The 23756-nt window shown below is 54.3% G+C and overlaps 2 protein-coding genes across 10 annotated transcripts in view; one reads left to right on the forward strand and one right to left on the reverse strand.

Moving 5' to 3' along the window:
* The first annotated feature begins 102 nt into the window (after nt 1–102).
* On the forward strand, nt 103–10186 carry STK25 (serine/threonine kinase 25). Of its 2 annotated transcripts, XM_069083370.1 has the most exons (12): nt 164–257; nt 1643–1767; nt 2552–2782; nt 3320–3376; nt 4505–4613; nt 5785–5942; nt 6063–6248; nt 6607–6752; nt 6976–7090; nt 8206–8277; nt 9114–9250; nt 9402–10186. In XM_069083370.1, exons 4-12 carry the CDS (start codon nt 3341–3343, stop codon nt 9439–9441), a joined length of 999 nt encoding a protein of 332 aa, XP_068939471.1. In that variant the 5' UTR covers nt 164–257; nt 1643–1767; nt 2552–2782; nt 3320–3340; the 3' UTR covers nt 9442–10186. The 2 variants fall into 2 exon arrangements, with proteins under 2 accessions (XP_068939470.1, XP_068939471.1); XM_069083369.1 differs by lacking the exon at nt 1643–1767 and having other exon boundaries at nt 103–257.
* A 401-nt stretch (nt 10187–10587) lies between these two features.
* FARP2 (FERM, ARH/RhoGEF and pleckstrin domain protein 2) overlaps nt 10588–23756 on the reverse strand; it is a 112695-nt gene continuing 99526 nt past the window's right edge. For all 8 annotated transcript variants that reach the window (XM_069083363.1, XM_069083366.1, XM_069083362.1 and 5 more), the window contains 10 exons: nt 23070–23307; nt 19617–19747; nt 17112–17180; nt 16509–16598; nt 16086–16168; nt 15261–15376; nt 14743–14906; nt 12573–12680; nt 12232–12383; nt 10588–11876 (listed from right to left, as the gene is read on the reverse strand). In XM_069083363.1, the coding sequence (XP_068939464.1) occupies nt 11786–11876; nt 12232–12383; nt 12573–12680; nt 14743–14906; nt 15261–15376; nt 16086–16168; nt 16509–16598; nt 17112–17180; nt 19617–19747; nt 23070–23307 (1242 nt within the window). In that variant the 3' untranslated portion in view covers nt 10588–11785. The remainder of the gene's footprint in view (nt 11877–12231; nt 12384–12572; nt 12681–14742; nt 14907–15260; nt 15377–16085; nt 16169–16508; nt 16599–17111; nt 17181–19616; nt 19748–23069; nt 23308–23756) is intronic.

The following is a 23756-nucleotide window of genomic DNA, read 5'->3' on the forward strand; positions in this document are numbered from 1 at the left end:
GGGGGGCCCCCCCCCCCCCGGCGGCAGTGACTGGCCCAAGGTCACCTTTCCGGCCTCCCCCAGTTCTTCGGGCGCGGCGCCTCCCATCCCGGGGGACCGCCCTCAGGGGTCACCCCGACCTTGGACCTTGGAGGGGCGCGGCCTGAGCCTCCCCATCCCGCCTCCTCCCCCTCGTTCCAGGTGTGAAGGCCGTGCCGCGCGCGGTGTAGACGCCCGAGCCCGCAGCCATGGCGCACCTGCGGGAGTTCGCCACGCAGGTAAGGGCGGGGATGCGGCGGCGGGGCAGCCCCCCAGGATGCTCGGGCCCCGGGTGAGGCCGGTCCGCGCTGGGTCCCCGCCCCGGCACCTGCACCGGGGCGTCCCTGAATTCGGCGCCGATTGCCCGGAGCCGAGCCCGGCCCCGCCCCCGCCGCGCTGACCGCCGCCTCGGCTTATTTTCCTGCCCAAGCCCCCCTTCCGCAGCCTCCTCTTCAGGCAGGAAGGCAGAGGCTGCCGTGGTGGCCAGGAGAGGCCCGGCTCCCCGCCCGCGCTCAGGGGCTGGCCTCGGGTCCGGCCTCGGAGTAGCCTTCCCGCAGCGTCCGTGCGCTCCTTCAGCCTTGTGCCCTCCCAGCACCGTTCTGTGCCGGCTGTCCTGGCCCCCTCTGACCAGCAGCCGGCCTGCTTTCTCCTGGTCACCGCCTCGGGGCTGCAGGCGTCCCCGGGCAGACCGGTTCCCTCGGGTCAGGAAATAGCCCTCTTGTGGCCAGGCAGGAATACCGATTTAGACCAGGCCCCGTCAGCCTTCAGGATAAGAGGGCTGTGCTTTCAGCCCCGAGGCTCTAGGACTTGAAAGACAGACCCCCCCCCCCCCGACCCAATACTGTTGACATCTGAGGTGGGCCCCACCCGGGAACTGCCCCTGAAAGCCTTGCCCAGGTAATGCCCCAGTCCACTGTCCGGTGCCTTGGGCAAGTCACTTAAACCTTCTTCCTCAGTTTACTCATCTGTAAAATGCGATTAAGGCCACCTACTTCCCAGGGTTTTTGCCAGGCTCGAATGAGATGACTGCAGCCCTTGATGCAGTGCCTAGCACGTCATTCCGTGACTGCTATTTTCTTTCTTGCACCCATGATCCTCTTGTCCCTCAGTCCCATTTTTCTACACTCTGCATCCCTCTGTCAGTCGGACCCACACCCTCCCCCTCTGGGCCGGTCACCCCTTTGTCTCCCTGGTCTTCTGGCCTTACCTTCAGAGTGCAGCCCTCTTTGCCTTTGTCAGGCATGGGGATGCCACCAAGTCTGCCCCCAAGCCAGCGGCCTCCGGGTGTCCGGCTGTGACACCTGGCCTGGCTGGACAAGGGCTGAGTGGGTGCCCTTGGGGTGACCCTGGAGAGCTTCTCTGTCTGGCCTGGTTCAAGGCACCTTAAAGGCACCCCAATTGTAGCTCCTGGCAAAAGCGTCATTGGTAACCTGAGGTGGCTTCTGTGGCTTCTCCAGAAATGAAGGCCTTGGGGATCTAAGGTTAGAGCTGGTAAGAGGCTGAGAACAGTCTGTGGAAGAAGGTGGGTCATCTTTCATGGCAGCTCCCAGGGGCCATGAGCGCATGGGGTGAACACCCCTGGAGGCCTCTCCCTCTTTGTGCCAGGTCTCCTGGTTCTTTGTAGGCCATGTGGGAGCCTGCCTTCTCCGTCATCCGAGCTCCCAGTTTTGTCCCAGGAGGAAGAACTAGGGCTGTCTTGCTGGAGAAATGAGCCCCATCTCAGGAGCGGTTTGGCTTTTTGCCTGAGAGGTCAGCTCCCTCACTGCCTGGCAAGAAACCTGGGGGTAGGCCCTGAAGAATGGGGCCTCTGAGAGTCAGGCAGTCCTCCGCTCATGTCTGGGGAGGCCCCTCCTACCATTCTCCCAGCCGTCAGTAGCCCCAGACCTTCGGGGGTCTGCTCCCCACTGCCACCTCACAGTCTAAACGCTCGGCTCCAGCCTGGTCTGTTTAGATGCTCCGGCTGCCACCTCCCTTTCTCCTCCTGCCTCTGTGCATACAGCCCCCTCCTCTGGACAGAGAGCACAGTCTGGCCTCTGCATTTGACGGTTGGGAACACAGAGGCCGTGAGGGGAGGGGGCCTGCCCTCTTCAGAGGTGCATCTCCCACCATGGCTTGTCTGCCCCTCCCGTGCCCTTCGGATCAGCTGGTGCTGACAGAGTGCCCGCTCTGGCGGGTACAAAGGGCAGCAGGCCATAAATCCAGGGTGAGCAGGGGTAGACCTGACAGGTGAATGCCAGGTCAGGGTGAGGTGGGCAGTGTCGGCAAGGTGCTCAGACCTGAACGCCGGAGAGCGGAGTTTATGACCAGCTGTGTGACTGGCCAAGTTACTGCGCTGCTGCTTGTGTCAGTTTCCTCATCTATACAGTGGGGATGGTTCTAGTGCCTTCTCTGTGGGTGGTTGTGTGCCACCAAGGATTGCTGTCGTTTTGCCTACTTAAGGCTGTGGCTGTCGAATGCCTTGGGTGTTCTCGGCTGTGGGGGCCGGGGACCTGGGGGGGGGTAGGGTCCTTGGCACGCCTGCCTCTCTTTGCAGCACTCCCGTGTAGACCCTGAGGAGCTCTTCACCAAGCTGGAGAGGATTGGAAAGGGCTCCTTCGGGGAGGTATACAAAGGCATTGACAACCGCACCAAGGAGGTGGTGGCCATCAAGATCATTGATCTGGAGGAGGCCGAGGACGAGATCGAGGACATCCAGCAGGAGATCACCGTCCTGAGCCAGTGCGACAGCCCCTACATCACACGCTACTACGGCTCCTACCTGAAGGTGGGCTGGGGCCTGGCCTGGGGGCCCTCAGGGAGCGCCCCTCCTCACAGGGCCATCCACTGTGGGTAGGCAGGGCTGAGACAGCAGAGGCCCAGGGAGGGAAGGGCTTGGCTCGGGGCGTGTGTGCAGTCTGGCCCATCCAGCTGACCAGGCCCTCCCTCAGGGCCCATAGGTTCTGTCTCCCTGCCTTCTTACATCCCCGGGGAGCTGGGTGGCTCTGTAAGCCAAGTCTTCTCTCCTTTGCTGTGTAGCACAGGCACGCTGCAGCGGGAGCTGGCTTGGGTCTAGATCCACTTAGCCTGGTGGCCAGCAGCACCTCCACTGTGCTGCCTTTATGAATGCTGAAGAAACTGAATGCCTGTTACTTGTCTGATTTAGTTTCTTTCCCTTAAGAGATTAAACCTGGTGTGACATAGCAGAGGGGCGCGATGTAGGAGGTCAGAGAGGGGATGATGCTGGGTGGGAAAGCTGCTAGGGGAAAGCCATGGCCACTCCCTTTCCCCTTCCTCAGAAATGCTTTCTCCTAATTATTTGTAGAGCACGAAGCTGTGGATTATCATGGAGTACCTGGGTGGTGGATCGGCCTTGGATCTGGTGAGAAATGGAGCTGATTATGAACTTGTATGGTGTGGGTTGGGCACAGTAGAGAGGGAGATTTTACTGTGGTCAGTGGGCCTGGTGAAGCCAGCCACTGAGGGCTCAGAGCCACTGGAAGGTGCCAGCCATGCCCTTTCACCTTGCGCTGTTGGAAAATGGGATTGGCCCATTGTAGTTGAGAGTGTGCATGCGTGTGTGTGTGTCTGTCTGTGTCTGTCACTGACCAGTTTGTGTCCTGGGACTTTAGGGCTTTGAACATGGGATCTTGATACATTTTGAGGCCCTGGACTTTGAGACAAGTAGGGAAAACTTCCCCCACCCCCTCCACCTAACCCAGTGGCCTGGGGCAAGGTCAGAGTGGCCCCTTCAGAGCAGCCCCAGCTCTTCTGTGCCCCACAAGTGTTGGGAGGGGGGGAAACAAAGCCCAGGCTTACTTAAAAAGCGGCCGGAATTCCTTGTTTTTACACAGTTTCCATTTCTATAAAATAAAAACTTATTAAAGCTTTTTTTTTTTTTTTAGTAAGGGTAATAATCTTTTTGGGGGGCCCTCTAAACCATTTTTAATTTATCTCATGGTTTTATAGTGTCTGAGGCTTAAAAATGGGAGCATGAAAGAAGTTCTGCCTAAGTTGTAATTCTTCAAGAGATGTTGCCCTAATAGGCACAAAGTCCAGGGAGGCCACAGCTGGATCTGCCGCCCTCAGGACTCTTGGCTCTTCCGTGCCTTCCTATACTGTGCTCACTCTCTTTTTTTCTTGCTTTCTCATTTTCCTACCTTTGATTTTTCCTGCCTTTTTCCTTCACACTTACCAAGCACTAGGCACCTGCTATGTGTCAGTAGATGATCCTGGAGGCGCATGTGTTTGCAGAGCAAGTGTCCACAGAGTCACCACAGAGTACATGGGAGGCATTTGGGGGGCAGGGGGAATCAGGAGCCCATCGTGTAGGTGCAGTCCCATCTGCTTGCCTGGAGGGGCTCTAAAACCAACTGAGGCTGAGCAGACGGGGGCCTTGCCTCACTGGGAAGGCCGTCAGCATTGGCCCACCAGCAGCCCTGGGAGCTCTGAGGCAGGCCGGGTGGGGGCCAGATGCATTCCAGGCTACTCTTTTCTCTCTGTCCTCTAGCTGAAGCCTGGGCCTCTGGAGGAGACTTACATTGCCACAATCCTGCGGGAGATCCTCAAGGGTTTGGATTACCTCCATTCTGAAAGGAAAATCCACCGAGACATCAAAGGTTTCCCTTTTCCCAAAGAGGGTGTTTCTATGGTTCTTTCTGAGAGAGAAAAGCACAGGGTGTCCTACAGGGTGTCGAGTCCATGCCCTGGACTGCCCAGTGCCCCAGAAGCAGGGCTCCTGCTTGTCCTCGTGGGCAGACACTGGCAGCGAGGGGCCCGGATGGGAGGTAGGGACGACGGGCTCTGACCTCAGAGAGAAAGGCAGCGAGGGCCCTTCCTCTAGGACGTTGCTGAATCTTGGTTAAGGTAATATTTTGTGGCTTTTGGGTACACAGTGTGCTCTCATGTAGAAAGGAGCACCAGCAGTTGTCCTGGTCCCATTGGTGTTTGAGGGGCAAAGGGCCTGAGGCAGGGACTGCCTTGGCCCCTTGGACTCCCTTTGTAGAAGCCCCTCAAAGAGAAGGTGCCTGTGCAGGCTCCCCCAAGTCCTCGAGCAGCTCCAGGAGGCCTGGTGCTGTCTCTGCTGCCACTCCCTCCACTCCAACCTGTGTGCTGTAAAGAGGGCAAGTGACCCCTGCCCCCTGACAGACATTTTGTCCTTTGTCTCAAGTGGCAAATAGTGACTGAATCTGGGGAGACGGGCTAAGTTGAAGAGCTCTCCCAAGGGTGGGATGGTCACAAAGACCTCGATGTACTCACTTCAGTAGAAAAGACCATTCTGCTGAGAAGGCCAAGGAGGCATCTTGTGTCCTGCCTGCTCCTGGCTGTGGGTCTGTAAGGAAGGCAGGACTCAGTCCTAGAAAGGAAGTCTCCCTACTGCTTCACAGAGCCCGAAATCCAGAGTCACTGTGTGGGTTGGGGGGTGTCAGTGAAGGCCCTGCCAGGCGTCTGCCCCTGGATCTTTGCTCTGACAATTCTTGTGTTGTTGCTTGGCTCCATCTTTCGAGACTAGAGAAGCCTGAGTGCTCTGAGGTTGCTGGTCTGCGGAGCTGCCTATCAGTCTTGGTCCTCCCAGCCTTGGGAAACCAGCTCCCCAGAGGGGCCCCCCCCCCCCCCCACTGCCTGGAGCCCCTTGCTGCTGAGCAGAGCAGGCCAGGGTGCTTTAACCCGAGCAGTCAGAGCAGCCGGCTGCTTTGGCGTCCCAGTTCTCCTTCTTTGACCTTTCATGATGTTGCCTTGACTGAAAACATGCCCAACACCCCAGCTCTGTTTGCCTTGTTTGTTAAACAGCTGCCAACGTGCTTCTCTCCGAGCAAGGAGACGTGAAGCTGGCAGACTTTGGTGTGGCCGGCCAGCTCACCGACACTCAGATCAAGAGGAACACCTTTGTGGGGACGCCTTTCTGGATGGCCCCGGAAGTCATCAAGCAGTCTGCATACGACTTCAAAGTGAGTGGGAGAGTCGGGGCTGGGGGACTGCCTGAGAATGAGTACTCCAGGAGGACCTTGTTCTGTGACCCACGAGCCATCCGCCTGAAACCTACAGTCCTTTGGGAATTCTCATTTCAGGCAGATATTTGGTCCCTGGGAATTACAGCCATTGAGCTGGCCAAAGGAGAGCCTCCCAACTCAGACCTTCATCCCATGAGAGTTCTCTTCCTGATCCCTAAAAACAACCCTCCCACCCTGGAGGGGCACCACAGCAAGCCCTTCAAAGAATTTGTGGAAGCTTGTCTCAATAAGGACCCTCGCTTTGTGAGTATGCGCCTGGTCCGTGCCCCTTGGCTGCCCTGGTCATCCTCGACTCCTCCGTGGGCCCCAGGCGTGCCAAGGATGCCTTCAGCTTTGTGGCCTTGGGTTTCTATGGAGGGTAACCACCCACACCTGAGTAATGCTCTGGGGTGACAGGTGGGCGGCTCAGGCTACTGCTGGAGGCCCAGAGCGGGACCTCCCGAGCCCAGCATTCATTTGTTCAGAACGTGTGAGGTGTCCTCCAAGGGGAGAGACCCCCCCTGCCCTGAGGGAGCCTCACCTCTGGCACCAGTGGAACCCCTGTGGGTGGGGCCCTTCTCAGGCCAACCCTGCCTCATCTGGCCCCTCGTACCCTGTCCAGAGGCCTGCAGCCAGGGAGTTGCTAAAGCACAAGTTCATCACACGCTACACCAAGAAGACCTCCTTCCTCACGGAGTTGATTGACCGCTACAAGCGCTGGAAGTCGGAGGGTCGGGGGGAGGATTCCAGCTCCGAGGATTCTGACATGTACGAAGAGGGCCCTGCCCCGCTGGGATTCCCCTCTGGGATCCTTGGAGCCACGGCTTCTGGGGCAGCTGGGCCCTGGCCACAAGCTGTAGTCATCCCCTGTTCAGGGAAGCGGGTCGGGAGTGCAAGGAGGAGCTGAGTGTTGTCCCTGGGGATCGGGGGGAGGTCTCCACCCATCACTCTGCCTGGATCTGTTGTCATTGAAGGCTGTCTTTTTCCCTAGTGATGCAGATGCAGAGGATGGTGACCAGGGCCCCATCTGGACTTTCCCCCCAACCATTCGCCCAAGCCCCCACAGCAAACTGCACAAAGGCATGGCCCTGCAGGCCTCACAGAAGGTCAGGCGTTTACAGAGACTGGGCCCAGATAGGGCGGGAGCGTGGCAGGGGTTAGACCAGGAGGCCAAGGCCTCATCCCCTGGGGTCAGCCCTGTCCCTTTGTGTGTGCTGTAGGTTCCTGGGCCCCCGCAGTCAGGGACTGTGCCCCACGGCTTCCCCTTGTCCTTCCCTAGCGCTCAGTCCTGCTGGCTGGGAACTCCTCAGCACCTTTCTCCAGGCCCCAGGTGGCTTCCTGGTCTGACTGCGGCTTCTGGCTGAGTCCCCCCAGAGCCCCTCTCACCTTCCACAGTCTCCTCTCCTGAATTTCATTTCATTACCCTTGAAGGTCTCCACTTTGTGTCAGCTTGCAAAATGAGGGACCGTGCCAGCCACACCTTCATCCAAGCCAGCTGAAACTCATCTTTGGGGCACATGGGTAGTGCAGTACATAGGGCGCTGGGCTAGAGTCAGGAGGACCTGAGTTCAAATCCAGCCTCAGATAATTAGTAGGTCCTGGGCAAGTCATTTTACGTTTGTCTGCCTCACTTTCCCCAGCCAGGACATGAGGGTAGTAACAGCACGTCCCCTCCTGGGGTTGCTGTGAAGATCCAGAGACATTACCGTGGCTGCAGACTAAGCTCTACCCATGTGGCACTGGGCAAAGCTGATGTGCTCAGACCTTTCTAGCGTCCAGAGTGATGGCGCTGCCAGTCTTGACACTGTGGCTAGTGTTGGGGAAGTGTGACCACAGGCAGGGGAGAGGAGAGCACAGCCTTCCCGCTGCCTCCAGGGTTGCCTGTGGTGCCTGGTGTGGAGGGTGCTCAAAGCCCCTTTCTCCTGACTTGAGCCTCTTGTGTGTCCTTCCTTCGTTGCCTTTGACTCTCCTGTCGTCACACACTTGCACAAGCCAGTCCTCGGCTTGCCGTTGGCGTTCCCACTTTCGGCTTCCCTCACGTGTCCCATTGGTCCCCACAGGACTGTTTTTCTTCTTCCTGCCCCTCTGTGGGGGAGGGCACCCTTCAGTAATGGCCTCACACAGGCCATCAGAGATTGAAGGGGGGTATTGAGACGGACTCCTGGCTCCCACTGAGGCAGGTGGTAGCTGCCCCTCACTCAGTATGCATTTCCCTTGGCAGTCTGCAGAGCCCATCAAACGGCAGCCGCGGTCCCAGTGCCTCGCCACTCTCGTCCGGCCCGTCTTCGGAGAGGTGAGACCGGGGGCAGGGCACCCTGTGTCCCTTTGCTCTTCCTGGGACAGGGGCAATTGGGAGGAGAAACGGCAGCCCCACCTTTGGCTGGAGCCAGGTGGTCATTGTGCATGTGCCCGCTCTCATTCCTGTGCACGGGGCTGCTTATTATGTGACTGCTTTCCCTTTTCTCAGTGGACCAGGATCTGTGGATGGGCAGGGAAAGCCCAGGATGAAGGCAGGCTCTTGTCCTTGCCTTCCGAGACTCAGCCTTGCCCTGGGGCCCAGGGCTGTCCTACGCTTGGGTGCAGAGGCACACTTGTGGCCACTGCCAGCTCGAAGATAGCTGGCCAGAGCCACAGTATCCATTGGCAGGCTCTGTGTGAGCAAGTAAGGTGTATGATGTGGCAGTGCCTAGAGGGAACATGACTGGGCTGCTGTGAGACCCAGAGGACACCACTGAAGCCTGCAGAACATGCTGCTGCTTTTGTCCCTTTCCTAGAAGAGAAGGAAGGACTAGGGAGAAGAGGGAATGAAATCACACATGCTTGGGGCAGTTCAGGCTTGACTGTAGGCATCAGGAGGTCACGTCCCACAGTCAGCTTTGCAGGGCCACAGTTTATGTAGCCACTGGTCACCAAGGCAGAAAGGAGAAAGAGCCAAGCAGAAGGTGAGGAGGAACTGGGGTCTTTCCAGCCAAATGGCTGATTTGGTGCTGAAAAAGAACCCCTTCAACTCATTCCAAGTAGTATGATTACAACACAAAAATAAATGCATGCACGACCCAGAAGAATGGAAGATTGCACAGCAGCAGTAAGGCCAGTGCTTAATAAATGCTTGTTGACTGACTCGTGCAGCTCAAAGAGAAGCACAAGCAGAATGGAGGCAACGTGGGGGCCATGGAGGAGCTGGAGAATGCCTTCAGCCTTGCTGAGGAGTCTTGCCCTGGTATTTCCGACAGATTGATAGCACATCTGGTGGAGCGGGTCCAGAGGTGAGTCACCCTGGAGTGGCAGTGGTGGCAGGCCTGCCGCTGAGAACCTTGGGGCACAGTGCCTGGGTTGGGCCAGAAGTTGGGGGGGTCTCCAGCGGGCAGACGGAGGAGCCTGTGTGGGCTGGCCTGACACAGCTTTCTCCCCCCACAGGTTCTCCCATAGCAGGAACCACCTGACGTCGGCTCGCTGATGGGCGTGGGGAGGGAGACCAGCGTGGGCTTTCCCCCCGACTTTCTAAGAACTGACCTCAAAGCCCTTGGGTTCTGCATCCAGGCCCCGGTGCAGGAGCTGCTGGGCCAGGCTCCACACCAGTTGGACAGCCACTGTCGTTTTGTAATCCTCCCTCATCATTGTTGTCTTCTTCCTGTTCTAAGTGGAGGTCGTGAAAGGCTGGGCTGATCCCCGCCCCTGGGGAGGGGTGGGATGGGGCAGTCAGAGCTGGCTGGCTATTAGCTCAATGCAACTACTGGTCGCCATCAGTGACATTCTGGGAAAAGTTGAGAACTTTTGTCTGGTGTCTGGCTGCTGCCCTTGCAGGGAGGGGATCTCCTCCTCAGCGGCCCCAGAGCAGCCCACTGCCCTGCCTCTGATGGGATGCTAGACATGTTTGGGGGGCGGGGCAGGAACTCCGCGTCCCTCCCCACCCCCTGCCGTGCCGACAGCGAATGAGGCCAGCGAAGGACAAATCCTCCTCCCCAGCCTTGCACACTTGGTCTCCTGCAGGGGCTCAGACCTTGTCTTGTTTGTGATGGTAGTAGATGCCTTTGTGGTATTTAATCAGGCCCCTTGTGTTCTCTGCACGCCAGAATCACCCCCGAGGAGGGGGTTTTGGTGGTGATGGTTTGTTCTGTTTCCTTCAGTATTCAAAGGTAAAGATGTTGGTTTTCAAAGAGCATTGAAAGGGACCGGCCGCTTTCAATAAAGAAATGACCTGAGACCATGTGCTAGTGTCTGCTGGTTCCCCTCACCCCCCCACCCCCAGGGCTTCAGTCTGCTGCAGGGCTAGCACTGAGTGGGTCCTTGGAGGACTTCTGGCAGGACCCTCCCCCAGCTGCCTCCTTAGTCCTGGGGACCCACAAAGGCACCAGGGATAGTTCAGTGAAATTGGGTCATTGGTCACAGTGCTCCAAGGGGGGCCACCGTGGTCTCCCCATTGGCCATCCAACCCGATCCTGCTTCTTCAAACAGGCTGCTGGGGTGAGCAAGTAATGGATGAGAAAACAGCCTTGGAGGCAGGTCCTGTTTGACCATCGACCTTAGAAAATGACCTTTCAAAGTACTTTCTTCATGAGTAGTGGGGTAGGGTCCCTAACCTGAAAAAAGATGACAAGCTGTGTTTGGTGAGATGGTGTTTATTTCTAACTACATGTACACGCATTAACTTGTAACCAAGGTCTGTCTAGCAAATACACATCTGTACAGCTCAATCCAATTTATGAAAAAAGGGTGCTCAGTAATAAATTAACGTTTTACTCATAGTGGACCTTCTGTTGTTAGGACACACTGGTAACAGAACATGAAGATCTGGGCTTTGGCTTCTCTTAAGAGGTATGGAAAGGTGTCCATTGAAGGAAGAATTCTAAGAGGGTGTCTGAGAGCCGGGCCCTTCCCAGTGCAGACCACCCCCCAGCCCACTCCGCCCTCGCTTATGCCCTCCGTTATGGCGCTGCAGCCACACAATCAGGCTCCCTCCCTCCACCTGGGGAGGGGCCTTGCCTTTGAAGCCACTGCCAAGCCCCCTTCAGACTCTGCCAAAGGGCTCCCAGGTGCCTGTGTCCTGAGCATGAGTGAAATGATACCCACAATGGGAACATACTTGGCCCCAGGGGTTGGGTGACGTGTAGTTAATTTGGCCAGACCTGTATCACGCTAGCACCCATCTGTCCAAAAATGTCGAACACTTTGTCCTTTCCTTAATCCTCGCCCCTCACCTAGGAGGGAGGCGACAGGCATGATTCATCCCATTTCACAGACAAGAAAACAAATCAAGATCGCCTTCAAAGGCTGCTTCCAAGCTGAGCCTGGTCCATCTGACATCCTTTTCCAACATCAACGTACAGTAAAGTTCTGCCAACCCTACCAAGTGATCTTTGGGGACCTTCCAGCCTCCTGGCATGGGTCAGAGTCCCCCACATGTCTGCCTGAGGTGCCAGGCCTGTCATACTCAGGGAACGGGAACAGCAAAAAGTCGGAAGGGACCTGAGGGGCCAAGGGCCCCCAAGCTTGCCTTTCCAAGCACCCTGAGCATCACTTCCCTGTGTGTACCCAGACTACCTACAAGGGTAGGGGAAGCCTGGGGAAGATACCCTGGCCCTGCAAACCTAGAATCATGTGCCTCTCATTGAGGGGAGGTAGAGTCAGTCTGAGTTTGAGATGCTGTCCTGGTGACCTTGGACAAGTCCTACCCCTAGGTCCTGGCTCTCCTCTTCCTCTCATCCCAGTTCCCTGTCCCATGACGCCTCTTCCAGCACATGGCCCTTGCCCATTTCCATTTATTAATGTCCAGCCGCAGCCTCCCCTCCTGCTGCCTCCCGTCAGTTGCTATGGGCGTCCTTGTTATCACTGGCTGTCACCAGGCTGGTTCTCCCAGGAGAATTGGTCGCTCTCTTGATCACTTCCATCCACCTGGGAGAGAGATGGTGAGAGTCCGGTGACTGGACAGTGCCTCCTCAAGGTCCCAGGAAAATGAGTGTCAGAGAAAGAAGCAAAGGCAGGTGTTGCCATCAACAGTTCCCTTCCAGACCCACGATTGTCCATCTCTAAAAAGCTGTGTAGGGCCTGTGGGCTGGCCCTGAGCCAAAGCCCTGAGCCAAAGCCCTCATGCACAGATGGCCCTCCTTCCCCCCACATGGGGACATGGTGGCGCATTTCTAGGGGGTCAGCAGGGGGCTACTGAACCCCTCCAATGCTCCCTGGCTACACTGCCCTGGACAGGAGACAAAACAGACCACAGACCCCAGCCCAGCAGGAGGGAAGTTACCTCTCAAACGTGTATCTGCTCTCAGCCCTGAAAAAATAGACGTGGGATTTGAACTGAAGCTTGAAGACAAAATCCTTGTGAAAGCCATCGGCCTGCCCAGGGATGCTGACCGTGTAGCCCAGTAGGGGAAGACTGGCCAGCGGGTAATCGTCCTGAAAAACAGCCCATAGACACTGGCTAAAGCCCCCTTGCCACATGCAGTGCTCTAGGAACCCCAGGGGCCTCCCCTGCCCCCTCTGCCACAGCACCCAGATCACTCTGCCAGACTTGTGAGCTGACTGTGGCTTCCTGGACCCCTCCCCCTGCATCCCCCAGTGCCAGCCTGTGCACACTCTTGGTACCTGGTGGGTTTTGTAGAAAAACAGGCAGAAATTGGTGAATACCACCCAGAGCTTCTGCCAGCCGCTGCTGTTCTTGAACTTCCTCAGCAGGTACCCCGAGAGCTGGTTCTGGGAGGGCACAAGCACAAGCACCTCGTGAAGGCCTCAGTGGCAGCCAGCCCCCTCCCCTAGGTCCACTCCCCCTCCTAGCTCCATCATAGACACTGAGGATCCACAGGACATGCTCACAGACATCTAACGACCCAGCGAGCAGCAGGGGCTGACCGGGCACATGAGGTCTGGGCTCCAGTCTGGAATCTAGCCCTTCCTAGCTGGGCGACCATCAGGACCGGCAGCCAGCCCCCCGAGGGCCACCCACCACGGAGACAAGAACAAAGGTCCACAAGGAGAGAAGACACAAGGACAAGACAGACTCCAGAGGAAAGGGGAGAAGCCAAGCCAGCCCCCCCACCTAGTCAGAAACCGGTGACTCTGCCATTTGGAGCCCTGCCTGTCCTGCCCACGGCCATGAGGGGCTCCAACCTTGAAGGCACGGAGGTGCCCCAGAGAGAGGCAGACTTCTACTTCTATGGAGTCACCGGAGTTTTTACCTGAATCATGCACAGGTAATCTGTGAGGGAGAGGCTGTGATTCCGGTACCAGCACACATGGGTGATTGTATTGGCCTTGGGGCCCTGGCCCAGCAAAGAGCGAGGAGGGAGCTCTGGAGAAACAGCAAGAGAGCAGAGAAGTGAGCGGGGACAGATGAGAGAGTATGGCCATGGCTCAGGCTGAGCCTGTGGGAAAGGAGAGCCGCAGAGCCTGACGGCAAGCAAAGCCCCGGTTAGCAGCATGAACGAAACTGACAGCATGTGACACCGACGTGTTAGGAGGACAGAAACCCCAGGGAGAACGCGGGGGGCCAACTCGGCCTGGCCTGGGCACCAGCCGCCTTCCTACGTTGGGGGAGTCTTCCCCAAGCATCCCCAAAGTGCCCGACACCTTCAGGAAGTCTGATTCCCCCAGAGGCTGGTGGCGGAGGGTGCATCTCGACTGATCCCATTGCCCAGGAGCCAAGTTACTGACCCAATAAGGTCTGGGGGAGACAATTCCTTGTAGGAAATAGGGAGCCCCCGTAAGTAGAAAAGAGGCCTAGAAGGCAGGGATGATTCTATGACAATTGGCAATAAGGATGCTTTGCACAAAATGATTAACTGAACTCTCATTTTCCCACAATTTCACAGAATTTCAGAGAGCAAAGGCAATTTAATTTAGCTCACTCCCCTCATTTGCCAACTGTCCTCATTAATGAGGCCGTTTAGTAGCTCCGGCTCAAGAAATAAGTGTAATCGGCCCCGTCCGTCCATCTGTCCACCTTCAGGGCCCTTCAGAGGCTCCCAGGGACATGAGGAGATGGCAGGCTCAAAGCGATGCCTCCCGTGGTGGGCCGGGCCACATGGGGACCCTCTGCAGCCCAGCTCAGCGGGCCTCACCCAGAATCTCTAAAGGGAGGGGGCTCCTCTGTGCACCCACGTCTAAGAACAAAGCAGTGATCTGTCTCCAAGCAGCACAGACATCACAAGCGGCTGTGCTGCAGGAGGGCCTGGCCAAGGGGCACCCGGTAGGGCAGGCCTGGCATGGGGAAGGAGCCTGGGCTTTGCAGACAAACGCTTCCATAGGCCTCCACTGACTCCCCTATTAAATGAAGGGACCAAGTGAAATGACCTTCAAGGCCCTTTGCATGATTGTGGGTGCAATGCAAAGCACGGGAAGGAGGCAGAGAAGCTCTGGGCCCAGAAGTTATCGGGGCAGCGGCCCCTCAGAGACCTCAGGCGATCATGTCTGTCTGGGTTAGCGCTTGGAGTAGGCAGGGTGAAGAGCCGAGACACCTTCATGTCCCCCCACCCTCTGGCCTACAGCAAGGCACAGCAGCTCCCCATCCCATGTGTGTGCCTGCACGCTGCACGTGCCATCTAAACACACACTCATCAACGCCCTCTAGGCCAGGCTTGGCCCCTGCTCTCGGGCTGCACCACAACAGCCTCTTCCCCCCTTGACAACACAGAGATGAGAAGATGAGAAATGAATGGAAAGCCCCAGGGCTCAGGGGTGGCGGGCAGGCTCCCCAGGAGCCCAGTGAGACAGGCAGACAGTGAGAAGAGGCGGGGTGAGGCGTGAGCCCAGCGGGTACCTCGACGGCCACGCTGTGGTCACTCATGGAGACGCTGGTGTTGCGGTGCCAGCACACGTGCATGGTGGCATTGGCCCGGTGGTGATTCTGCCTGTCCAGGGAGCTATGGGAGGAGTGAGCATCTTCTTCTGATTCCTGTTCTAGACAGACCTCTCCAGAGGGTCCTGGGGGAGGAGAAGGGAGCAGCGGCTGAGCCCCAGGGCAGGGAGGCCAGGGCTTGTCCTTGAAGGAACCAGAGCAGACACAGTCTCCAGGGCATTCGCACGTGCCAGCAGTGCTGGCCAGCTCCAATGGGCAAGGGGCCCCATGGGAGCCCGGGCGTGCAGGAGGCTTCCACAGAGCGCAGGGAGCTTGGGGAAGGGCCTTCCACCGACTCTTGGGACCAAAGAAATGCTCAGCTCCTCCACACCCACTAGCAAGAGAAGCACGGGGGCTGGCTGGCTGGCTGAGGCACACGAGGACCGTGAGCTGGGACAGGCCCCCCGACTCCAGAGCTGGACTAGGGTGACAGCACTTACGGACAGAGCTGCTGCTCCCACAGCTGTCCAGAAGCACGAAGGGCTTGTCCCCGGACTTGGCCACCTCAATGGCGAGGCTTAAATCGTCCATCCATTTGCCCATTTCTAGGCGAGTGCTACAAGAAAGAGAGGAGGTGGCTCACAAGGCTGTCCCACAGACACAGGGAAAGGGCAGCACTGCCTGGGGCACTCCTCCCAAGTCCCCACATGGCTGCCTCACCACCTTGGCCACCCCTGGGCAGACCGCCAGGGCCCCATCAGGCTTGGACAGCTGTCTGGGACTGAGAAGTAAAAATAACTCCCTGATCTCAGTGGAGCAAGCTGGGGACTTCTAAGTCCAGCTGTGAAGGGCAGAGGGGGCCTTACAGGTAACCTCTTAGGTTTCTGGGAGGGGAAGAGAAGGGAGAGGATGGCAATGAGCATTTATGCAGTGCTGGTTGTCTGCCAGGCACTGTGTCAAGAACCTCACAATTATTCCATTTGATCCTCACATTGACCCTGGTGGACGGGCGCTATTATTACTCCCTTTTACAGATAAGGAAACTGAGGCCAGCAGAGGTTCAGTGACTAGGCCAGCATCACCAGGCTAGTCACCATGGCACTCCCTGGTGTCCTATCACTGGCGTTCAGCCCCTAGGTCGTGGCCCCCTGAACAACCATGGCATGGAGGGGGCAGGGAGGAAGGAAGGAGTCGCATGGGGGACCCTTGTCAAGGGCCTCCACTTTGGACGCCCCTTTACCTCAGAGCTCCTCATTCTGCTGCCGCCCCCTCCCCCGCCCCATCCTGGTCTGATTCCCGCTGGGCACTGAATGGCCAGAGTGTACCTGGCAGCCACAACGATGGTCTTTGGGACGGAATAGATGGTGAAGCAGTGGGGCACAGACCACTCATTGTCACTTTCTTCCACCTGTGGGCACAAGGACGAGCTGAGTGAGGATTGGCCCTGACGGCTCCCCTCAGGACCCCACGGCTCCCCTCGAGGCCACACGGCCTACTACTTCTGGTCACAAGCACTGCCCAGGTCAAGTCTACTCTGGGTCTAGGAGGCAAAGCTACAGGTCAAGCACTCCAACGGCCTCTCGTGGCTGAGGCTCCCTTCTTACTCACCGGTGGGTCCAGCACTATTAACTGTAAAGCAAGCAGAGGGGACAAGAGTCACTGTGAACATGGGCAGGGTGGCCTGGGCTCGGCCCTTCTGGGAAGCAGCAGTGGCTGCGGCCCCGCCCTCCTGGCCCAGCTCTACTCACCAGCATGCCGTGCAGGGGCAGCTGACCGTGGATTTTGAAATGGTTGGTCCCCGTCACTCCTCTGCTTGTGTATAACAGCATGTCTGAGAACTGAAAGGCAGGAAAGGCACGAAGGGTTGAGGACCAGACCTGGGCAGGACCCCCGTGCACTCAAAGCGAGGCCCACGGGTCCTAGGGAGGCTGAGAGGGCTGGTTCTGGAGGTCCCTGATGTGCTGCCCCCAAATTCTAAGGAAACTGTGACACTGGTGGCTGCAGGGTGTGTGTGCACAGGCTGGTGAGAGTCCTCTTAGACACACTGGACAGTCATCAGCATCATGAGGTGACCTCCGCTGTCTCTGGGCCAGAGAAAGGAGACTCCAGGTGGGCTTGAGGAGCACCCATGCAGTGTGCGGAGAGTGGCCTGGGCCGACTGCAGAGAGGTGGGGAGAAAGGCCAGTCCCTGGATTGTCACCAACATGCTCACATACTAGAATCACCAGCAAGACGAAGGGAGTGGGGCAGAAGAATTCCACCTGGCTATTGGTCTGTTTCTTGGGAATCCCCAGCAGGGCCTTCTCGGTCCTGAACCCGAGCCCCCTCCAAGCCCAGAGGGGACCACTTACCAAAAAGAACATCCTTTGCTGGAAGCCCTTCTTGGTAAGCTTGTACAGACAGCCTTCCCGGATAAATTCCTGAGGCACAAAAGGAGACAGTTTGGCCCTATACCGAGGGAAGTGCCTCGCTGCCCCTCCAGACCGAGGATGACCATGCAGAGACATACAGGGCCCAAGGGCAGTGGCACCCCATCCCCCCAACTCTAAGGCAGCTCCTGGAGGCCCGAGACTGTAAGGAATGAGCAGATGCCTTGGGTGTGTATCCTTCTGTGTTCACTATTACGCCTCTTCTCAAAGCCAGCAGCATGCTGCCCTCATGGTTTCTGCTGGTTCTGCACTGAATCACCAGGGGACCTTCCCTCCAGGCTTCCTCAGGAGCAGCCCTGAGTCTCTGGGCGGGCTGACTACACAGGTCACATGGGGAGCAGCACAGGGACGATTCACTCAGATTGAGCTCGGCCTTCCATCTCTCCTTGTGAGCAGATGGAGAAATGGGAGCTGGCAGACGGAATGAGGAGGGGATATCTGGAACTGGTGCAAGTCCAGATCTAAAGCACCGTCATTGGTGGCCTGGGGACGGGTCTCTGCTGGCTCTGTGCCAACTCACATTTTCTTCAGGGCTTTGGAAAGAGGCCCAGATTGCATGTTATTAAATTTTCAGGTGACATACAGGAGCTAGGAATCATGAACATCCATCCTGGATTGACAAAGTCAGGCTACAAAAGATCTTAATAGGCCACAAAGTCAGGCCCAACCTAGCAAGAAGACATACTACAGATCAATGTAGGCTTCTACCTATCTAGGTTTGAAAAAGAATTAGCTTTAGGAGTGTCTGAGATGGGGGATTCATCTGAAAAAGATCTAGGGGTCTCAATGGACCAAAAGTTCAGCGAGTCATAAATGTGCCTCTGCCAGCCTTCTTCTAGAGCTCTTGGTCTCACATTTTAGGAAAGACAATGAAAGACCAGAAAAGTGCTGAGGAGAACAAACAGAATGGTGAGCAGCCTGGAGCTCAAGCCACATAAGATCAACTGAACTAACTTATTCAGCCTGCAGAAGAGGCATAGCTGTGTTCAAGCGCTTATAGGATCATGGAAGAGGAAGATGTCTCTTTGGCCCAGTGGGGCAGAAGGGTGTCCAAAAGGCCCATTTAGGCCACAAGTCAGCAGGAGCTACTTTTACCCTCCCTTCTCCTTCTGGGCCAGAGCCCAGAGACAGTAGAGGGTCACTCCTTGGCTTCTACAGAAAGGAGGGATGCTGATGCCTGTCCAGTGTGTGCCTTGGGAGGAGGCTGGGGGCCCCTTCTCTTGGGGTTGTTGAGGGGATTTCAGGGACAGGTTGGACTGGGAGCAACTTCCACCAGGCCCCTTCCAAACCTGAAAAGACATCTATAAAACAGGAGTGTCTGCCTTGTTGCTTCCGGAGTAGCATAAGAGGTATTGAAAGAGGGCCCAGCCTGGCCTTCTCATGTGGGGGTGAACAATCAGGATAGAGCATTGGAGCTGCACAAGCACTAGGGTTTCCTCCTGCTTGAGCTCTGAGCCCCATCACTGCCACACACAGACTCTGCTCTACTCCATCTGTATCTTACCTCTGACCAGGTCCTGAGCTCGGGCCTGGATCTTTATATACAGCTGGGCTAGTGAAGGGAAGGGGCAGAGATGCTCTGAAATAAGGGATGGGTTGAGGACAGATTCACTGTGGAATTCAGGTGTGAATGTTTTCTTTAGGCTAATATGAAAACCAGTTTATTGTCCCTGAGCACATATCAAATTGAAAACTAATCCAAGAATGTCCTGACTTGGAAAGAAACATTTTCCATGGATAAATCCAGATGTAAATAACCAATAAAAAACTGCTGAGATTTGAAAACCAACCTATGCTGAAACTCACCCAACTCAGAAATTGGGAAGCTTCTAGAGAGAGGCCCTGAGATCACAAGGGTTTGGGGTTTTCTCAATGAATGATTTGATCTGACTGCGAATACAGATTTCTCAAGGACAGTGGTGGGGTCTTAGAATAATTTGGAAATGCAAACAGCCTGTGTTTTCCAACCAAATCCATTTCCTGAGCATGGTGGCCTTTCTCCACTTACTCTGCCTCCCCCTCCCCCCCCAGGTCCCCTCGGGTTGGGGGAGGTATCTATGCACAGGCACGCATGCACATGCCTGTACACGCAAAGGCTCAGCACTGCGGCCTGCTCTCACAGAGAGGGTGTCACTGACAGCATCTGCAGTCCAAGGCCCTCTGTCCTAAATGCACTCTGCATTCCAGGCTTAGGAATCACTGACTGCCCTAATGGAACTCTCTGGGTACCCTGGCAGTCAGGTAACTTGCTCCCACATATGTGTATGCATCTACATAAACACGCTTCAGTAGAGATGAGAACTCTAACACATATAAAAGGGAAAAGTCCCTGGGCAACCCTTACAATTCTTTGGTTCTAAAACCAAACAGTGTCATCCATTTCAAAAGGAGAGTTTAGTCATGGAGGGGCTCCGAAAAGGCACTTGCCCTGCCTGGGATGACGAGGTTGTTGATGCCGACCAAGTCATGCTGCAGCTCGGTGAGTTTCTGAAAATTCTCCAAGCGGAGGAGGCTGCCATGCAGCTGTGATGTCATCTCTGAGATCTGGTGGAGCGCCCCTGGAATGGAAGGACAGGGACAGCCACTGTGCCACACACCCTAACAAGTGGCACCTAGAGTTGTCCCTGTCCCCAGCGAGCCAGCCCCCTGGCTTGGGCAGCACCTCATTTCCCTAAGCCTCTATGCCGTTGGGGCATTCCAGTCAAAAGAATTTTTCCTATTTCAAAGGATCAATCAGGAGTGGCTGATTTTTCCAAGTCAACTGTAATTTTCTCTACAGAACATGTGTTCTGAAACTTTTATTGTATCCCAGGTACCTTTTGGAGTCAGTCTGGTGAAGCCTTAAGAGCCCCTTAGAAAAACTTTTTAAATGCAAAAAACCAAAATACATGAAATTACAAAGAAAACCAAGTATACTGAATATAATTATAAAAAAAAAGTTATTTTTTGGCTTTTTGGAGGGGGGGAGGGCAGGGCAACTGGATTTAAGTGACTTGCCCAAGGTCACATGGGCTAGAAAGTGTTAAGTGTCTGGGGTCAAATTTGAACTCTGGTCCTCCTGACTCCAGGGCTGGTGCTCTACTTACTGCACCACCTAGCCACCCCATAAAAATATTTTTTAAAAACAGATACGTGGACCCCAGGCTAAAAAGCCCTGCTACGGAAAGAAAAAAGTTCAAACTAGTAGCTTGGGTCAAAAAAAAAAACCAAAACTCTTTATACAAATATAAACATTTGGTGAGAGAAAATCTACCCAGCACTTTAAGGTTTGCAAAGTCCCTGATCTGTATCATTTCATGTGATAATCAGTCCCTCCCCCAACACTGTGAGGAGTTGGGCTAAGTGAGGTGGAGGTGGCAGCTGCTATTTCATACTTCCTAGCAGAACAGGACATGGCAGAGTCCACATTCTCCTGCCCCACATTCACGGCTCAAGCTCCCCAGATGATTGCCCTTCTCTGAAAGGCACTATCATCCGTGCTTCACAAAAGAACCAAGTTTGTATCCATCCTTCCAAAGGCTTTTCCAGATTCTCCCCAAGAGTGACAGCTCTCCTCCTTGCCCCCCACCCCCTCCCAGAATGCTCCCTGAGGACAGGGTCAGCACTGTACCAAGACCCAGGAAACTAGACTAGCTATGTGGGGTGAGGGCCAACAATCAAGGAAGATATGCACTGAGCGTGGGAGTTGGTGTGCCTGGGACAATGGTGGTACCATCAACAGTATTCAGAAAGGCGAGAAGAAGGGAAGGTTGTTGAATTCAATTATTGAATGCAGTTCATTAATGTTTTGGATTATATTTCTCTTTTCTGTTGTTTCTTTCTGGTTATTACTTGGTGATCTACGTAAATGGTAATGATTATTTGTGTTTGTTTTATAGTCCTGCTCCTGATCTGAAGCTATTTAGGTTAATTTTGTTGTTGTTAATGATTCCCTGGGGGTTTTGTAAATAATATGATTATATTATCCATAAACAGAGATATGTTGGCTTCTTTTTTAAAACTAATATTTATTCATTTACTTTCCTTTTCCTGTCTTATTGATAGCTAGTATTTCTAGAACTATGAAGAATAATAATTCTAACAGTGACAAGTTTTGCTTTGTTCCTATTCTTAAGGGATAGGGTTCTAAGATTGCTCCATTATTTACGATTCTAGGCTTTTGCATTCAGATACATTTTTCCATATTACCGAACCATCTATCACTATGTCTTTTAAAGCTTTTTACTTAAACAGATGTTAAATATTTTCAGAAGTTTTTTCTCTTAGTGATATGATTATGCTAATCATTTCTGCAACTCTGAATCATCATTGCATTCTTTAAACAAATAAAACTTGATCATAATGAATGACTCTTTTTAGATATATTACTGCATTCTATTTGTCACTACATTAATGTTTTTTTTTAATCGCAATAGTCATTTAAGATATTGGTCTATGTTTCTCTTTTTCTTTCTTATCCTTCCTTGATTTGGGGATCAGTACCATATTTGTTTCACAGAGAGAATTAGATCGGAGGCTCTTTTCATTTTTTTGAAAATGTTTTGACATAGAAATAATTTATTCTTTAAATGTTTGAAACAATTCATCTGCAAATCCAAATGCTCCTGGTGCTACTGTTGTTGTTGTTGTTGTTGTGTGTGTGTGTGTGTGTGTTTAAAACAAGGCAGTTTTTTAAATGGCTTGATCTATAGTATCTATTTGTTGTCCTGACAGCTTGGGCACAGCTTATGTTATTATAGATGCCCATTATATTCCCAGTTTTTCTAGCACAGAGTCTGAACTAATGCATGAAATTCCCTGATAATCTTCTTTATTTACTCACCATTCATTGTGATATGTATACCACATATTCTGGTATTTGATTATATATTCTCTTATACCGTTCCCTAATTTAATATGCTTATAGTATAACTGAGTTTTACATCTCAAAGAAGCCTTATGGAATATCTTGTTTCATGGGTTTAAGATACTGTTTTCTAATAAGGATATAAATTCTTGAGGCAAGGACTGTGGCATATATTGTTTTTGGCTCCTCAATGGACCCTTAGTTGTGTTTAATACACACTTTGTAAGTTCTTTAATGGATTCATGATCTCATTTCCATGAGTACTCTCCCCTCTACTGATGCACAAAGCTTTCCTTTTCCAGTGCATGGGAGGCCTTGGTGAAAGCCCAAAGAAATACCAGGACCGCTGTGACAAGTGTTACCATGACCCACTCACCCCAGCAGGTGGCATGTTTGGAGTCCCCAGGGTCACTACCTGGTGACAGTCCTGTGGCTCCCCAGGGATTTTTCTCAGCGCCAACCTTGCTGGTTTCTTAGAGGGGGTGGTCACCTTTCCCTTTCCCTGGCCATAAGCTTCCTGATTAAGCTAAGGCAGTGTGGGCTGCAGGCAGCCCGCCAGGCCCAGTCTGTGCAGAGAGATCTATGCCTTGTGAAGGTAACCATCCTGAGCAGGGGGATGCCTCCCTGGGCAAGCACAAGGGAAGCTTGCTAAAAATAAAAGAGAATATGTTCAGAGTAAACGCAACATTGCACATCTCCTAAAGTGCCAACATTTCCTTGGCAAGCTAGTCTTTTCACATCTGGCCGACCTTGAATGTCACTGCATTTTAAAGGAAGATGAAATGAATAGCACTCCTGTCCTGCCCCTTTTCGCATGGAGGGGACCTTCAGACACAGATGCCGATTCACTCTCCAAAGCTCACAACTGACTGACTGGAGCCAGCTCCCGAGGTGAACCTGAAGTGGCAGGCACATTCTGGTGAAACAGGGGAGGGGCTACTGGGGCCCCCATCGCCCTAAGGGTGCAGGTGGATCCCAGCCCCCACCCCCATCCCCACCCCGAGTCTGTCTTTCTGAGCTTCCCTCAGACTTACTCTTGCAATCAGGATAGTGTGGGTGGCCTGGCAGGTAGTGTCTGCATAACCGCCCTAGAACCAGCTTGTAGTAAATCAGTCTTTGAATGGGCTTGAGAAGGAAAGTGTTGAGGGGTAAATAGCACACTTTCTGAAGTTCGAATTCCTTATACACCACCTCTAGTTTCTTGAGGCATCTGGTGGCCTTTTCCAGCTCTGTCAGAACCTGGTCATGTTTCTGAAGATAGCTGGTAAACTCCTGTGGAAGCACAAAGGGAAAGGATCAGGAGCCTCCAGGCAGGCAATCCATGTACTAAGAAGGGCAGGCCCCCCTGCTGGCACTAATTAGCAGGAAAAAGACAACAAACCAGGAGAATGTTGGCAAAATAAAGCCAAAGTACACAGCACACTGGTCACTTCCCTCAGGAGGTGGCTACAGAGGATCATGTGGGAAATGCAGAAGAAGGCGGGCATCATTCCTCTACTTTCCACAATACAAATACAACCTACATGCTTCTTCACGCTCAAGGCGACCATCTAAAGTAAGGTACATGGTCTGCAAGTTCAGCAGTCCCACAAAAAGGGTAGCCTCCCCATGTGATGGGAGTGTGAGGATGGCCTGCCAGAGGAGGCCAGGGAGGACATGGGGGGGCATCAGGGCTAGTGCCAGCAAAGTTCTACATCTGAATACTTTGATCCAAGCTGCTG

This window comes from Petaurus breviceps, unplaced genomic scaffold (assembly GCF_028583685.1).
Source record: "Petaurus breviceps papuanus isolate PSGF00001 unplaced genomic scaffold, PetGlider_PUasm1.0 173, whole genome shotgun sequence".
NCBI lineage: Eukaryota > Metazoa > Chordata > Mammalia > Diprotodontia > Petauridae > Petaurus > Petaurus breviceps.

Coding starts and splice junctions, on each gene's coding strand:
- STK25 (XM_069083369.1), top strand. CDS start 228: ATGGCGCACCTGCGGGAGTTCGCCACGCAG. Junction 4,614..5,784: donor AATCCACCGAGACATCAAAG/GTTTCCCTTTTC, acceptor TTTGTTAAACAG/CTGCCAACGTGCTTCTCTCC. Junction 6,249..6,606: donor TCAATAAGGACCCTCGCTTT/GTGAGTATGCGC, acceptor TACCCTGTCCAG/AGGCCTGCAGCCAGGGAGTT.